General features: G+C 40.5%; 3 protein-coding genes and 1 pseudogene across 3 annotated transcripts; 2 read left to right on the forward strand and 2 right to left on the reverse strand.

Annotated features, from left to right (window-relative positions):
* Positions 1 to 259: 259 nt before the first annotated feature.
* Positions 260 to 993, reverse strand: LOC135609295 (tRNA-uridine aminocarboxypropyltransferase A-like; annotated as a pseudogene).
* A 1752-nt stretch (positions 994 to 2745) lies between these two features.
* Positions 2746 to 7431, forward strand: LOC103980549 (ABC transporter G family member 15-like). Its single transcript, XM_065102494.1, has 8 exons — positions 2746 to 3071; positions 3167 to 3246; positions 4073 to 4537; positions 4608 to 4733; positions 4827 to 4958; positions 5203 to 5760; positions 5841 to 5948; positions 6870 to 7431. Exons 1-8 carry the CDS (start codon positions 2849 to 2851, stop codon positions 7215 to 7217), a joined length of 2040 nt encoding a protein of 679 aa, XP_064958566.1. The 5' UTR covers positions 2746 to 2848; the 3' UTR covers positions 7218 to 7431.
* A 653-nt stretch (positions 7432 to 8084) lies between these two features.
* On the reverse strand, positions 8085 to 9257 carry LOC135609345 (tRNA-uridine aminocarboxypropyltransferase A-like). Its single transcript, XM_065102496.1, has one exon. The coding sequence runs from the start codon at positions 9145 to 9147 to the stop codon at positions 8281 to 8283; it is 867 nt and encodes a 288-aa protein (XP_064958568.1). The 5' UTR covers positions 9148 to 9257; the 3' UTR covers positions 8085 to 8280.
* Positions 8977 to 15881, forward strand: LOC103980440 (ABC transporter G family member 12-like). The gene is made up of 9 exons (XM_065102495.1): positions 8977 to 9115; positions 10614 to 11339; positions 11435 to 11514; positions 12339 to 12803; positions 12874 to 12999; positions 13093 to 13224; positions 13469 to 14026; positions 14108 to 14215; positions 15332 to 15881. Exons 2-9 carry the CDS (start codon positions 11117 to 11119, stop codon positions 15677 to 15679), a joined length of 2040 nt encoding a protein of 679 aa, XP_064958567.1. The 5' UTR covers positions 8977 to 9115; positions 10614 to 11116; the 3' UTR covers positions 15680 to 15881.
* The last annotated feature ends 1166 nt before the right edge of the window (positions 15882 to 17047 follow it).

A 17047-nucleotide genomic window follows, 5' to 3' on the forward strand; every position in this document is an offset into this window, starting at 1 on the left:
TCAAATGTTTCTGATCTGTAGGCACTACAATTCTTTCAAGGAAAACAAATCTCTCAAGAGTAATTCCAACAAACAGGTTGTTAACATATCCGGCCTCTGAAGCCAAAGTTATTCTCTTTCGTGTCTCTCTCAGTAATTCGAACAAACAGGTTCTTAACATGTCGGGGATTCCAATGTAATGTTGTTCCCCTCCAGCCTCTGGAAACCCATTTGCCTTCTCCTTCTTTGGACCTGCCGCCATTGTCGTATCCTTCTTCCTCTACTTGGAGCGAGGCTTCATCGGCTTCAGATGGCGCGCCTGGAAGCCCACCATGGCCCTCAACAGGGACAGCAGCGTGACCTCGATCGCCGCCCCCTTGCCGTCGGGCTCCATCGTGCTCACTCAACCCTTGAATGGCTCCTTCCTCGAGCGTGCTCGGCCCCTCCACCCCGGGTTCGCAGCCGCCCAACGACACCCTCGTGGCGAACTGCTCCAGGAACGGCAAGCTCCCCGCCACCATCTCCTTGGCCTGCCTCCACGCGCCGTCGAAGACGACGAGGACGGAGGGCGGGCCGGCCACCTCGGCGGCGAGGGGGCCGAGGTCCCTGCCCCCGGAAAGAGGAAGACGGCCGAGGGGGTATCTCCGCGGTGGCCGTGGTAGAAGGAGTCGAGAAAGGGGTGGGAACCAAAGCGGAGGCGGCGGCCGGGCAGGGTGTGGCAGCGGGCTAGAAGGGGGAGGGTGGCGAGGGGGTTGCGGCGAAGTGCATGGGGGTGATGGAGCACGACGACGGTGGTGGAGGTGTGGAGCGGCTGCGGAGGGAGGTGCGCGCACACGCACACGCACACGCTTGCCGGGCGGCCGCACCCATCCCAGCACATCTCCCGCTTCCCCTGCCCTTCCTCCAACACCGGCTCTTCCTCTTCCTCCGAATCAACGCAGGTACGCACCGGCGATCCATCTCCTCCCATCATGCTAACACGATTATTAACGAAGATGTGATTACTTTCTCCTCTTTATGTACGTTAGGCAAAGTACAGTAGAAGCTTTTTATTTGCAATAGTTATACATGGAGTTGACAGATCACGCCATATTACATTCGACCATCTCATGTGCTGCGTACACGTGGGACGTCTACATCACCATCGAAGCCGTTATCGGATCAATCAAGCATTGACTGCTTGATAGATGACTATATCCAACTCAGAATAGAATATATAGACCACAAACAGTGACCTGTGCAACTGTTTCATAAATAGAGAAAGAGAAAGGTGATCCTGAATTATCCAAAGGAACACATGACCATATGCAATGTCGTCCGATTGGATAGACAATGTGATGGTGGAAGTAGAATCAAATTTAATTATATTATTTCATAACTCTCACTATATTATTAATCAATACTATTAATAGATCAATTATCTCGTGAAATTAGATCATATTAGAGTGAAATTAGGGGTAGATAAAGGGCCATGATTTATCTGATACATCATGACGTGACATGGAGCCGTGATGCAATTGAACCTTAGGTGCATGTTTTAGTATTATTATTATTAGATGAAGATAATATGTTTTCTACTATAAAGTAATTGGGTTAGTAGATTTAAGGTTAGTGACCAATTAATACTAGTTATGGCCATGAGTGAATAAACATGAAAAGAAAATATTTCCTTTTTAAATTATCCAAACAAAACTGACATATATGTCCAAAAAGACAGATAATGTAATACCTCAATTTGAATCAAGATCATATCGTGAATCTTATAGATATTCTATAAACTTTAACAAAGACAACAACATGTCTATTGCTAGTAACTTAAGTATTTTGTCCGGAGATTTAAAAGTTATTAAGCTGATAAATTAGTTATCCCTTGATTGACATCCTATAATATTAGCTTCATTTTAGTAGCAGGCATAAAATTTAAAGTTTGTTGGCAGTCATGTTCACGAGCATCTGTACGAGTTATGCTTGGGTCAATGAAAAGCATGCTTCTTGAATGACAATTTGGGTTTTTGGAACGCATCCTTATCAACTATGATATTGATGCCATGAAACATAACCACTCATTTAACATATTCCATGGATCCTTCATCATAAGTCTTCATCTACTTTAATTATATCTTTCGTCAAATACAAAATACAAGTTTTATTCAAAAAAAAAAGAATTATCCATATAAAAGGTAAAACTGGATCACTCTGATTACTAAAGAATTATCCTATCCTTGTCAACCTATTTTTATTTTTTATTTTAAGATTTTGAGTAACCAATAGCATCTTAATAAAAAAAATTTAAAAAACATATTTTTATTTATTTAAAAATTCATTCTTTATTTTTTCCTTTTTCCAATGCTATTCTAAGAAAATAATTCTATTTTTTTTCCTAATTTTTGTTTGATATTTGAAGGTGTTTAACAAGTGACTAACCCTTACGTGAATGAGATTTGCTGGGTAAGGATGGCAGTAGATGGAGGACATGCTACGTTGATATGGTGAATCTAACAATAGATTCCGAGTTCTTCATGTCAGGCAGATGAAGTAGTCGTCTCTCTTTTGCACACCTTCAAACATAAGCAGCAGCTGCCGACATCCAACTGCACTCCTTTGCTGCACCACCCCAGTGGAGCTCACTTCTTTGCCATCCTTTGATCTCATCCAAGAGCAATGCAGCGGTACCATTATAGCTCAGACCATGGCTGCCACATTTGGTTCCGTGAAAGGGACTGTGACTCGGGGAGAATAAATCTCCTCTACTTCACCGATTCTAATGCAGAGCACTTGTACCTATCTCTCGGACACCCATCACCATCAACCTTAGCATTTATAGGAAGCTGCGGGATAGCCGCAGCTGCGGCTAAGGTGGTGGGCTGCAATGGAGATAGAAGCACCGGCCTCCTCCTCGGAGCTGCACGTCGCGTCGGCAGCGGCCTACTTGGTGTGGGAGGACCTCACGGCCGTGCTGCCAAACTACGACGGTGGCCGACAGCCTAAGAAGTTGATAGAGGGCCTAAGCGGGTACGCGGTGCCCGGCCGGATCATGGCCATCATGGGGCCGTCCGGCTCCGGCAAGTCCACTCTTCTCGACTCTTTGGCAGGTCTTCTCCTCCTACACGTATTGTAGCAAGTGATGCTTCTTTAGTTTTGTTGCTTATAAGAGCTGCTCTTCTTCTGTGACTGCAATTTCCAATAGGGAGGCTTGGGAGGAATGTTGTTTTGACCGGAAGGGTGCTTCTCAATGGAAAGAAGAGAAGGTTGGACTACGGTGTGGTGGTACGTTGCTTCCCGTACACTCTTTGGTTCATCTCAGACGTGATGCTCTGACATCCCTGACTGGAATTCTTGTTGTTGGGAGAATGATACATGATAAGGATTAGAGAGGATTAAGGATGAAATTGTTCGATTTGAAGAAGATAATTCAGATTAATCAGAGCGTAGAACAAAGTGGATATTAAACTTACTAGGATGATAAGGAAAGCAAAACTTTTGTTCTAAATTCAATATTAGTCTATGCAGGAAGCATGACTCAGGGAGAGCTTCCAAGACTACAGCAGTAAATAGATGAAAGGGGGGCAAGATAATTTACTTCTTTGCTAATTCAGATTAACAGGGTTCATTACAACTTCAAAATTTTACACTTGAACCTTCTGGCTTTAGTGCTCTAGTTGCATAGGCATTGATCGGATGTTCTGTTCTACAGTTTTTTCTTCATAGGAAATGGAAAAGCTCAAACATTCTTACCAGTTTGATATGTTTTTGGGGAAAAAAACACATACAGCCGATATATTTGCTGGTTAAGCTTAAATGTTTGATCTTCAATTTTAATTTAACATGATCATGTTTAGGCTCCATCCTTGAATATTTTTATTTCGCTGCTAAAACCTCATTCTCTTTACATTCCTGATATTGCTTCTCTTTTGGGTAATTATCATCTCAAAATCCTTCCACTCTGATAACTAAAGGAATTCTGCTGCTTTTCTTGATGTTGCTAAAATTCTTCCCAAGAAAATTGCCTTCTCACAATACTTCTTCTATGATAAGTAAAGATTCTCATGTTTGGTTGTATCCACTTCTCTCAGAACTCTGTTGATTCCCACAGGCATATGTAAGACAAGAAAATGTGTTTCTTGGAACCCTCACTGTCCGGGAAACCATTACCTATTCAGCTCATCTGAGGCTCCCGGCCACCATGAGCAAACCGGAGGTGTCAAGTGTAGTTGAAGGGACAATAGAAGAGATGGGCTTGCAGGACTGTGCCGACCGTGCGATAGGGAATTGGCATTTAAGAGGGATAAGCGGTGGAGAGAAGAAGAGGCTAAGCATTGCACTTGAGATACTAACACGTCCTCGTCTTCTGTTCCTCGATGAACCAACGAGTGGACTTGACAGTGCCTCAGCTTTCTTCGTCATCCAGACACTAAAGCAGATTGCAATCGATGGCAATACGACCATCATCTCCTCCATCCACCAGCCTAGCAGTGAAGTTTTTGCTCTCATTGATGACCTCTGCCTACTGTCAGGAGGAGAGGCTGTCTATACTGGAGATGCTAAGCTGGCCACCAAGGTAAGTCAATCTCTCTTTATAATTACTCTTATTGTTTTCCCTTGCTGAATGCCTGGATATGGTATTGTAGTTCTTTGCAGAAGTTGGATTTCCCTGTCCCAGCAGAAGAAATCCTTCCGATCACTTCCTTAGATGTATAAATTCTGATTTTGATCATGTTAATGCCACAATGAAAGGCTCAATGAAATTGCATGAGGTACGCCTGCCAATTCAGTGGTGTAAGATTCCTTTTCATTCTCCAAAGAATCCTACATAACGTCTGGCATTCTCATTCTTTTTGTTCATTAAGGAGACAGAATCATCTACAGATCCTTTGTCAAAGTTAGGCACCTCAGAGATCAAAGCTATTCTTATCCGTAGATACAAGAGTTCAGAGTATGCCATGGCAACCAAAAGGCAGATACAAGACATATCCAAGACAGTAAGCATCTTCCTTGAAACTTATATGAATTTTATTCTTATGTATTCATAAGTAAATTGTCTCATCAACATCATAGTAAGCACTAAGCTGATAGCTGCACAAAATTTTCAAGTATTTGAAGTTGATTGATATAATGCCATATCTGTATTAATTATGTATGATGGAATTTGCAGTCCTTTTTTCATCTTTTTGGGTTTTGATAGTGGCCAAGACCTAACTTCTTAAAATTTTCATTTTATTGAAGGAAGGGATTATATTTGAATCGGAAGAAGGGAACCAATCTACTTGGTGGAAGCAGCTCAGAACTCTCTCAAAGAGGTCTTTTGCAAACATGTCGAGAGACATTGGATACTACTGGTTAAGGATCATAATTTACATGATAGTATCTGTATGCGCCGGCACGGTTTACTTTGATATTGGCAAAAGCTACAAAGCCATACAGGCAAGAGCTTCTTGTGGGGGCTTTATCTCAGGCTTCATGACATTCATGTCCATCGGAGGATTTCCATCCTTTATCGAAGAGATGAAGGTCTTTACACGCGAAAGGCAAAATGGCCACTACGGAGTTGCAGTATACATACTCTCCAACTTTCTATCCTCATCACCATTCTTGGTTGCAATTGCTTTCGCAACTGGATCAATAACCTTCTTCATGGTGAAGTTTAGGAAAGGTTTCTCATACTTTGCCTACTTTACTACAAGTATTTACGCCAGCATTGCGGTGACAGAGAGCCTGATGATGATCGTCTCATCACTTGTGCCAAATTTTTTGATGGGCATCATAACTGGATCTGGCATCATTGTAAGTGCATATTTTTGCAGCATTTGAAAAAAGATTATAGTAACAATGTGTGACATTTTATACTGTATATTCAATTACAGGGAATTATGATGATGACGGCAGGGTTCTTTCGCTTGTTACCAGATCTTCCGAAGCTTGTTTGGCGATATCCAATTTCCTTGATCAGTTATGGTTCATGGGCATTGCAGGTAACCGTACATCTGTATTATTTTCTTCTTCTCAAAAATAAATTCCTTTACATTTGGCTGGATAAAGTACTTATCAGTTTGAGTTTTAAAAGGGTAAAAAATGGAGTTTTGTGTTAAGGTACCCTAAAATCTTTTCAAGAGAGAGCAAGAGAAATACGAAGAAGGGAAAGATTGAAAACTACCTTTTGATCGGAAGATGCCATCACTTAATATTTCATTTCCAAACAAACCAATACTTTCTCTATGGATATCATGATCCCAAGATTCATATAGGTCTCTACTTCCTTTACGAAGAGAGAAGTACTTAGTTGTAAGTTCTTTAATCTGTTAGTTGTTATCCTTCTTGGATGGTAATCGTTCTTTCCCAATGAGAGATCAGGGTTAATCCCCCATTCGAATGATTTCCCTTACATGGTCAATGGACTAGAATTTGAGACTTATACCATGCCTTTTGAGGTCTTCATATTATGTTTATTCTTATTATCTATAAACTAAAAATATATGCATACAAGAGCTGTCATATTCTCACTGTTCTTATAATCTAAATTGTTCTTAGCAAGGGAGCAATGAAGAAAAAGGATGAGTGAGATTTAGCATTCCTATTTGACCTACATAGTAACACTCATGCAGAGTTTGTTGTGCCCATAAAGGCAAGCTCGCAGTTGTAGGCAATCTGTTTATCATTAGTTTCCACTAATGATATATTAGGAATTTTTCACAAATCCTCTTAGCCCTCTTCTTCGTACAATGTATTAGAATATACTGAGTTGGTTGATGATTACCTTTATTATCAATCATCGTATTTCAGACACAAATTTTGACATGGTTTGCGCTTGCTAGAATTAATTCATGAGCTTCTGTCTATAGGAAAACTACAAGAATAATTTTGCTAGAATTAATTTCATGAGCTTCTCTTTATAGGGAAATTACAAGAATAATTTGATTGGGCTAGAGTTCGACCCGTTGATATCTGGGGATCCCAAATTGAGTGGGGAGTACATTCTCGAAAACATATTTGGAATTAACTTGCATCGATCGAAGTGGATAGATCTAATGGCCATCTTCATCTTACTTATATCATATCGGGTTCTCTTCTTCCTCATCTTAAAGTTTAGAGAGAAGGTATCGCCAGTGTTTCGAATGATCTATGCAAGAACAATTCTGAAGCAGATCATGAAGCTTAAGATGAGGATGATGTCCTTCTCAACGAGGCACCCAACACAGCACCCCATGGCTTTGCAAGAAGGACTTGGCTCCCCACCTCCATGACATCAACTAGTACTACTTGATGGTGAAACTGTTAATGCTGGGCTTGCTATCTATTGAAATAATGGAAGGGGGTTGCTGTATGTGTTCTTGGGGGTGACTTGCTCTCTCAAGTCTTCATGCAGGAGGCTTTGGTTCTTGTTTTGCCTATGGATGCATATTGTTTCATCCATTTACATTTTTAAGCATGAATTAACAATTGCAGATTGAGGAATGATCTCTGCATGTCATTTCTTTTGGGGGTAAATCTCTGCATGTCATTGAGCTCAACAAATTATACATTAAGCAGGTTTTAGTTGATCCAAACATACTACTACATATCTGCCAAAGGTCAAAGTTTGACAAATCATTGCAGGTCCAAAACTTCATCCAACAAATTTTTTTGAACCTATATCATAATTTTTTTTTTAATGTCAATTAGTTTAGCGGATAAAAACTGACATTTGCAGGAAAAAGATTAGTAAGAGAAGAGGAAAAGGATAGATTTGGACAGATTCATATGATTTGGAATTGAAAACCATGGTTTACAATATCTAGCAACAAAAATTCATATGATTTGGATAGATTTTTAGGTGGTCATCAAACTAACTAAACAAGGGCATGAATGGTGTTTGCGCATGAAACTGACTCGTACTACCTTAATCAGTGATCAGAAAACGATTGACCCTCTTTAATATTGATAGATGAATACATAAATTACGTATCTCTAATCAAGTGGTGATAATCTTTGTTTTGATTTAACAGCAACGAGGTCTCTCCAGTCCTCTCTCTATGAACAACAACAACATAAACATCGGCATTGCCAAGCTCAAATTGAATTGACCTCCAAAATTAGCAGGTATTCTTCGTGTATCGATCAGTACTCAAAGGTGTCTGGAAGAAAGGTGTGCTATCCAAGTTGCCTTGATAATGTAATAGAGAAACACTGTTGGAAACATTGTGTAAATTGATCAGGGTACACTTTATTGGTCTCTTTCTCTTAGGGTAATTCCAACAAACGGGTTGTTAGCATATCGGACTCTGAAGCCTAAGTTATATCGTCTTTCGTATCTCTCTCTCAGTAATTCTAACAAATAGGTTCCATGTAATGTCGTTCCTCTGCAGCCTCTGTAGACCCATTTGCATTCTCTTTCTCGTTCTCCTTCTCCTTCTTTGGACCTGCCGCCATTGTCATATCCTTCTTCCTCAACTTGGAGCGAGGCTTCATCGGCTTCATATGGCACGCCTGGAAGCCCACCATGGCCCTCAACAGCGACAGCAGCGTGGCCTCGACCGCCGCCCCCTTGCCGTCGGGCTCCATTACCCTAAGCGCCCTCGCCACCGCCTCCATCGTGCTCACGCAACCCTTGAATGGCTCCTTCCTCAGCACAAGCTCGGACTCGAACGTGCTCGGCCCTTCCACCCCGGGTTCGCAGCAGCCCAACGAGACCTTCGTGGCGAACTGCTCCAGGAACGGCAAGCTCGCCGCCACCATCTCCTTGGCCTGCCTCCACGTGCCGTCGAAGACGACGAGGACGGAGGGCGGGCCGGCCGCATCGGCGGCGAGGAGGCCGAGGTCCCTGCCCCCGGGGAAGAGGAAGACGGCCGAGGGGGCATCTCCGCGGTGGCCGTGGTAGAGGGAGTCGAGAAGAGGGTGGGAACCAAGGCGGAGGCGGCGGCCGGGCAGGGTGTGGCAGCGGCGAAGGCAGCGGGCGAGGAGGGGGAGGGTGGCGAGGGGGTTGCGGCGAAGTTCATGGGGGTGATGGAGCACGACGACGGTGGTGGAGGTGTGGAGCGGCTGCGGGGGGAGATGCGCGCACACGCACACGCTCGCAGGGCGGCCACACCCGTCCCAGCACATCTCCCGCTTCCCCTGCCCTTCCTCCACCACCGGCTCTTCCTCTTCCTCCGCATCAACGCAGGTACGCAACGGCGATCCATCTCCTCCCATCATGCTAACACGAATATTAACGAAGATGTGATTATTTTCGCCTCTTTATGTAACGTTAGGCAAAGCACAGTAGAAGCTTTTTTACTTGCAATAGCTATACATGGAGTTGACAGATCATTCGTCTATCTCATGTACGTGTGGGACGTCTACATCACCATTGAATACAACAATACGTGACCAATCAAGCATTGAATGCTTGGTAGAAGAGTGCATCCAACTCTTAAGGGAATGGATGGTGGTGATACGACACCCCGAACGGTGACCTGTACAACTCTTTCATAAATAGAGATAGAAAAAGGTCAAACAAAGGGACACATATGGCCTTATACGATGTTGTCCGGTTGGATAAACAATGGGATACCTCGATTTAGTCCAACACCCTTTGATTTAACTATATTATTTCGTAACTCTACTATATTAATAGTTAATAGGATCAATCATCTCAGTGAAATTAGATGATATTAGAGTGAACTTAGTGTTAGACAAGGGCAATGATATCTCTGATACATTATGAAATGAAGATGATATGTTTCTTACTATTAACTTGAGTTGAAGTATTTTAGGCTAATGATCTAAAGTTATCGCCAATTAATACTAGTTATGGTCATAAGCGAATAAACATGAAAGGAAAATATTATCTTTTAAAGTATCCAAACAAAAGTAACCTATGACATCTCAATTTTTAATCCCATATTGATGGTGTAATAAGAATGAAGTCGGTTTATAGGATTTGATAAGTTCATTATTATTAATATAAGCTTATGTCAAATGGATTAATCATCTCATGGAATCAATGTTATAGAAATTCTACAAGCATTAACAAAGACAATATGTCTAATTTCTAGTAACTATAGTTTTTTGTATGGAGAATTAAAATTTATTATGCTAATGAATTAGTTATAACTTGATTGACATCCTATGATGTGTCCGTGAAATCTTATTAGCTCCATTTTAGTAGCAGGCATAAAATTTAAAGTTTGTTGGCAGTCATGTTCATGACCATGTGTATGAGTTTAAGCTTGGGTCAACGAAAAGCATGCCTCACATTTTTTTTTGAGGGAAGATTAGGCCTCTTCAATGACAATTTGGGTTTTTGGAAAGCATCCTTGTCAACTTTGACATTGACATGACTTGACATGTAACCATTCATTTAACATTCCATGAATCCTTCAGTCTTAAGTCTTCACCTACTTTTTGATTGTATCTCAAGTCAAATACAAAGAATACAAGAACTATCCATATAAAAGGTCAAACCTGACCACTCTGATCACAAAAGAATTATCCCATCCTTGTCAGCCTAGTTTATTTTTTATTTTAATATTTTGAGAAACCAATTACATGTTCTTAAAATTTTCAGAAAAAAGATTTTGTTATTTATTTAAAAATTCAATCTTTTTTTTTCCTTTTTCCAATACTATTCTAAGAAAATAATTCTATTTTTTTCCCTAATTTTTAGTTGATATTCCCAGGTGTTTAACAAGTGACTAGTAAGCCTACGCGAATGAGATTTTCTGGGTAAGGATGCATGGAGAATCTAACAGTAGATTCGGAGTTCATCATGTCCGCCACCGGATGAAGCAGCTGTCTCTCTCTCTCTTGCACACCTTGAAACATATGCAGCAGCTGCCAACTTCCAACTGCAATCCTTTACCACCCCATTAATGGGGTCATCCAAAACGGCCACCCCAGTGGAGCTCACTTCTCTGTCTCCATCCCCCTTGGATGTCTCTGTCTCTGCCCTTCTTTCATCTCCTCCAAGAGCAATGCAGCCGTTCCATTGTAGCTCAGACCATGGTTGCCACCTTTGGTTCCGTGAAAGGGACTCTGACTCGGGGAGAATGAGTCTCCTCGCCTTCACCGCTTCTGATGCCGAGCACTTGTACCTGTCCCTCGTACGCCCATCACCATCAACCTCAGAATTTATAGGAAGCTGCGGGATGGCAGCAGCTGTAGCCGAGGCGGTCGGGTTGCAATGGAGATAGAAGCACCGGCCTCCTCCTCGGAGCTGCACGTCGCGTCGGCGGCGGCCTACTTGGTGTGGGAGGACCTCACGGCCGTGCTGCCAAACTACGGCGGTGGCCGACAGCCTAAGAAGTTGATAGACGGCCTAAGCGGGTACGCGGTGCCTGGCCGGATCATGGCCATCATGGGGCCGTCCGGCTCCGGCAAGTCCACTCTTCTCGACTCTTTGGCAGGTCTTCTCCTCCTACGCGTATTGTAGCAAGTGATGCTTCTTTAGTTTTGTTGCTTATAAGAGCTGCTGTTCTTCTGTGACTGCAATTTCCAATAGGGAGGCTTGGAAGGAATGTTGCTTTGACCGGAAGGGTGCTTCTCAATGGAAAGAAGAGAAGGTTGGACTACGGTGTGGTGGTACGTTGCTTCCCGTACACTCTTTGGTTCATCTCAGACATGCTGCTCTGACATCCCTGACTGGAATTCTTGTTGTTGGGAGAATGATACATGAAGGATTAGAGAGGATTAAGGATGAAATTGTTTGATTTGAAGAAGATAATTCAGATTAATCAGAGCGTAGAACAAAGTGGATATTAAACTTACTAGGATGATAAGGAAAGCAAAACTTTTGTTCTAAATTCAATATTAGTCTATGCAGGAAGCATGACTCAGGGAGAGCTTCCAAGACTACAGCAGTAAATAGATGAAAGGGGGGCAAGATAATTTACTTCTTTGCTAATTCAGATTAACAGGGTTCATTACAACTTCAAAATTTTACGCTTGATCCTTCTGGCTTTAGTGCTCTAGTTGCATAGGCATTGATCGGATGTTCTGTTCTACAGTTTTTTCTTCATAGGAAATGGAAAAACTCAAACATTCTTACCAGTTTGATATGTTTTAGGGGAAACAAACACATACAGCTGATATATTAGCTGGTTAAGCTTAAATGTTTGATCTTCAATTTTAATTTAACATGATCATGTTTAGGCTCCATCCTTGAATATTTTTATTTTGCAGCTAAAACCTCATTCTCTTTATATTCCTGATATTTCTTCTCTTTTGGGTAATTATCATCTCAAAATCCTTCCACTCTGATAATTAAAAGAATTCTGCTGCTTTTCTTGATGTTGCTAAAATTCTTCCCAAGAAAATTGCCTTCTCACAATACTTCTTCTATGATAAGTAAAGATCCTTATGCTTGGTCGTATCCAATTCTCTCATAACTCTGTTGATTACCACAGGCATATGTGAGACAAGAAAATGTGTTTCTTGGAACCCTTACTGTCAGAGAAACCATTACCTATTCAGCTCATCTGAGGCTCCCGGCCACCATGAGCAAGAAGGAGGTGGCAAGTGTAGTCGAAGGGACGATAGAAGAGATGGGCTTGCACGACTGTGCCGACCGTGCGATAGGAAATTGGCATTTAAGAGGGATAAGCGGTGGAGAGAAGAAGAGGCTAAGCATTGCACTTGAGATACTAACGCGTCCTCGTCTTCTGTTCCTCGATGAACCAACGAGTGGACTTGACAGTGCCTCAGCTTTCTTTGTGATCCAGACACTCAAGCAGATTGCACTCGACGGCAATAAGACCATCATCTCCTCCATCCACCAGCCTAGCAGTGAAGTTTTTGCTCTCACTGATGACCTCTGCCTACTGTCAGGAGGAGAGGCTGTCTATACTGGAGATGCTAAGCTGGCCACCAAGGTAAGTCAATCTCTCTTTATAATAACTCTTATTGTTTTCCCTTGCTGAATGCCTGGATATGGTATTGTAGTTCTTTGCAGAAGTTGGATTTCCCTGTCCCAGCAGAAGAAATCCTTCCGATCACTTCCTTAGATGTATAAATTCTGATTTTGATCATGTTAATGCCACAATGAAAGGCTCAATGAAATTACATGAGGTACGCCTACCAATTCAGTAGTGTAAGATTCCTTTTCATTCTCCGAAGAATCCTACATAACTTCTGGTGTTCTCATATTTTTTGTTCATTAAGGAGGCAGAATCATCTATAGATCCTTTGTCAAAGTTAGGCACCTCAGAGATCAAAGCTATTCTTATCCAAAGATACAAGAGCTCAGAGTATGCCATAGCAACCAAAAGGCAAATACAAGACATATCCAAGATAGTAAGCATCTTCCTTGAAACTTATACGAATTTTATTCTTTGGTGGTCGCATGTAAACTGTCTCATCGACATCATAGGAAGCACTAAGCTGATAGCCGCACAAAATTTTTGAGTATTTGAAGTTGATTGATAGAATGTCATATCTGTATTAATTATGTATGATGGAATTTGCAGTCCTTGTTTCATCTTTTTGGGCTTTGATAGTAGTCAAGACCTAACTTCTTAAAATTTTCATTTTATTGAAGGAAGGGCTTATATTTGAATCAGAAAACGGGAGCCAAGCTTCTTGGTGGAAGCAGCTTAGAACTCTCACAAAGAGGTCTTTTGCAAACATGTCGAGAGACATTGGATACTACTGGTTAAGGATCATAATTTACATGGTTGTATCTGTGTGCGTCGGCACCATTTACTTTGATGTTGGCACAAGCTACACTGCCATACTAGCAAGAGCTTCTTGCGGCGGTTTCGTCTCAGGCTTCATGACATTCATGTCCATCGGAGGATTTCCATCCTTTATCGAAGAGATGAAGGTCTTTACATGCGAAAGACAAAATGGCCACTACGGAGTCGCAGCATACATCCTCTCTAACTTCCTTTCCTCATCACCATTCTTGGTTGCAATTGCTTTCGCTAGTGGATCGATAACCTACTTCATGGTGAAGTTTAGAAATGGTTTCTCGCACTTTGCCTACTTCACTATAAGTCTTTACGCCAGCATTGCAGTGATAGAGAGCCTGATGATGATTGTCGCATCACTTGTGCCTAATTTCTTGATGGGCATCATAACTGGAGCTGGCATCATTGTACGTGTATATTTTTACAACATTTGAAGAAGGATCAGAGTGACAAATGTGTGACTTTTTATACTGTATTTTCAATTACAGGGAATTATGATGATGACGGCAGGGTTCTTTCGCTTGCTACCAGATCTTCCGAAGCCTGTTTGGCGATATCCAGTTTCCTTGATCAGCTATGGTTCATGGGCATTGCAGGTAACTGCACATCTGTATGACTTTCTTCTATCCAAAAGTATACATTTGGCGGGATAAAGTACTTAGCTGTTAGAATTTTAAGCGGGTTAAAAATGGAGTTTTGTGTTAAGGTACACTAAAAGCTTTCGAGGAAGACGTCATCACTTAATATTTAAATTCCAAACAAACCTTTTCTCTTTGGATATAATGATCTTTAGATTCATATAAGTATCTACTTCCATTATGAAGAAAGAAGTACTTAACTGTAAGTTCTTTAATCTTTTAGTTGTTGTCCTTCTTGGATGGAATCCTTCTCCCCTAATGAGAGACAAGGGTTAATCCCTCGTTTGAATGATATCCCCTGTACGGTCTGTGAGCTAGAACTAGAAACCTATGTCATACTTGTCGAGGTCTTCAATCATAGGTTTTTGACCCTATTACTGTAAGCATACTAGAGATGTTTCATCCTCATTGTTCATAAACCGATTATATATGCATACAAGAGCTGTTATATCCTCATTGTTCATTGAACATTGTTTGCAACTTCTTTTCCTGGAAGCTTGTAACCATGCATAGTCGTTCTACTTTTAGGGAGAAGATCTCTGCAATCTAAGAATGGCATCTTTATAGGGCTCTTAGAAGCTGAACTTTTGTGATGTTTCTCTCTTCCAAAACATGCTTATTAGAATGCTGAAGAGAATGGTTTTGTGTAGCAAAAAGATGTGCATATCAGTTCCACAAAGTTATTGCCTTCAGTGCATAAAAATTGGTTCTTGACCATGTTCTGGATGTCGGCCAAAACAATTCTATACTGCTAACAGAAATATTTAGAAGACATCAAGATTGGTTCTTTCACCTATACATATATGTTCATACTTCATATGTTCTTAGTAAAGGAACAATAAAAAAACAGATATGACATTGACCATCTCTATTTGATCCACGTGAGTAGCATTCATGCAAGTTTTATATGCCCATATGGGCAAGCCTCTCGGTTGTAGTTAGTCTATTTATCATAAGTTTCTACTAATGGTATGTTGATTTGATTAATGATTACCTTTTAATATCAATTATCATGGACATGGTTTGCCTTCGCTAATCATTAAATGTATTTCCATGAGCTTCTTTTTTTTTTAGGGAAACTACAAGAATGATTTGATAGGGCTCAAGTTTGACCCGTTGATCCCCGGAGATCCCAAACTAAGCGGGGAGTATATTATCGAAAACATCTTCGGGATCAGCTTAAACCGATCGAAGTGGATAGATCTAATGGCCATCTTCATCTTGCTCATATCGTACCGGATTCTCTTCTTTCTTATCTTGAAGCTTAGAGAGAAGATATCGTCGGTGTTCCGAATGATCTATGTGAGAGCAACTCTGAAACAAATCATGAAACCTAAGAGGAGGATGATGTCCTTCTCGTCGAGACACTCAACAGAGCATCCCATGGCTTTGGGAGAAGGACTTAGCTCCCCACTTCCATGACATCAACTGCTAGTAGATACTGAAACTGTTAAAGCTGGTGCAGAGCTTGCTATCTATTGTAATAATGCAAGGAGCTTTGCTGTAGGACTTGCTCTCTCAAGTCTTCCTGCTTTGCTTCTTGTTAGGTTGATGGATGCATATTGCTTCATCCATTTACATTATTAAGCATCAATTGCAAAGTGGGGAGTGGTACACAGGAAAATTAAGCCCTGATCTCTGCACGTGATTGAGTTATATATATATATATATATATATATATATATATATATATATATATATATATATATATATATATATATATATACATTAAGCAAGTTTTAGTTGATCCAAATATAATCCTACATATTTGCAATAATGATAAAAAGTATGACAGATCATTGTGGATTCATCCCATAAATTTTTTTTGACCCATTTACTACAGATTGAATCTTTAAAATTTTATCCCATAATTTTTTTATAAAAAAATCAATTAATTTAACTGATAAAAAAAAACATTGACCCTCGACAGCAGCAGAGCCCTACGAGAAAATCTCATCTCATCTTCACCGGTCGTAATCAAAATCTCTCATCTTTTGTATTTTACAATAATTAAGCATGTAAAGATTGGATTAACACCATAATTTGAAAATTAAGGCCTCATGCTCTGCATGTTTTTTCTTTTAATTTTTTAAATGAATAATTTTCTTGAGGGTGGTCGATCAAAAGAATAAGATGTCAATTATCTTAGTTAATAAAGACCTTAACAATTTATCGCAAGATCCTCATCAAGATCCTCGTCTCGAATCCCATCTTCATCGTTTACCATTACAAAAAATAAAAAAATAATAATATTTAAAATGAAGAAAAAAAATCATTTAACTAATGAATTTGTTTAACTCCCCAATTGGTTTCAAAGGTTCTACTATATACTTTCCATATTAATAAAGAATATTGAGAAAAAAAAATTGTGATGAATTATTAAGCAACTTTTAAACTTGCAAAGAAGAAAGAAGAAAATTTTTAATCAATGGATTCTATTAAGCTTGTAGACTACATTAAGCAGCAATCACCCTGAAGGCAACATGAAGCACTACCTAGGGGAAAAAAAACACAAATATGTTGATCCTACTGTCACTCCACTGATCCAGAGATAACCATAATGCAATACATCAGCGAATCTTCAACATTTTAGGAAGTGTTAATCCACAAAAATAATCTTGTATCAGTTGTCGGCAACAGCAGCAGTTCATACTTGCAGCTAAAAATTTCAATTTTAAGAGTTGACACAGAAAAATAACTTTGTCCAAGTGCACCTTTTGTGGTATCAAGTTTTAAGCACAGATAGATGCAGGTTTGCATGCTAGAAAGAGAATCCACTAAGTACAGGAC

This window comes from Musa acuminata, chromosome BXJ2-4 (genome assembly GCF_036884655.1).
Source record: "Musa acuminata AAA Group cultivar baxijiao chromosome BXJ2-4, Cavendish_Baxijiao_AAA, whole genome shotgun sequence".
NCBI classification, from domain to species: Eukaryota; Viridiplantae; Streptophyta; class Magnoliopsida; order Zingiberales; family Musaceae; genus Musa; species Musa acuminata.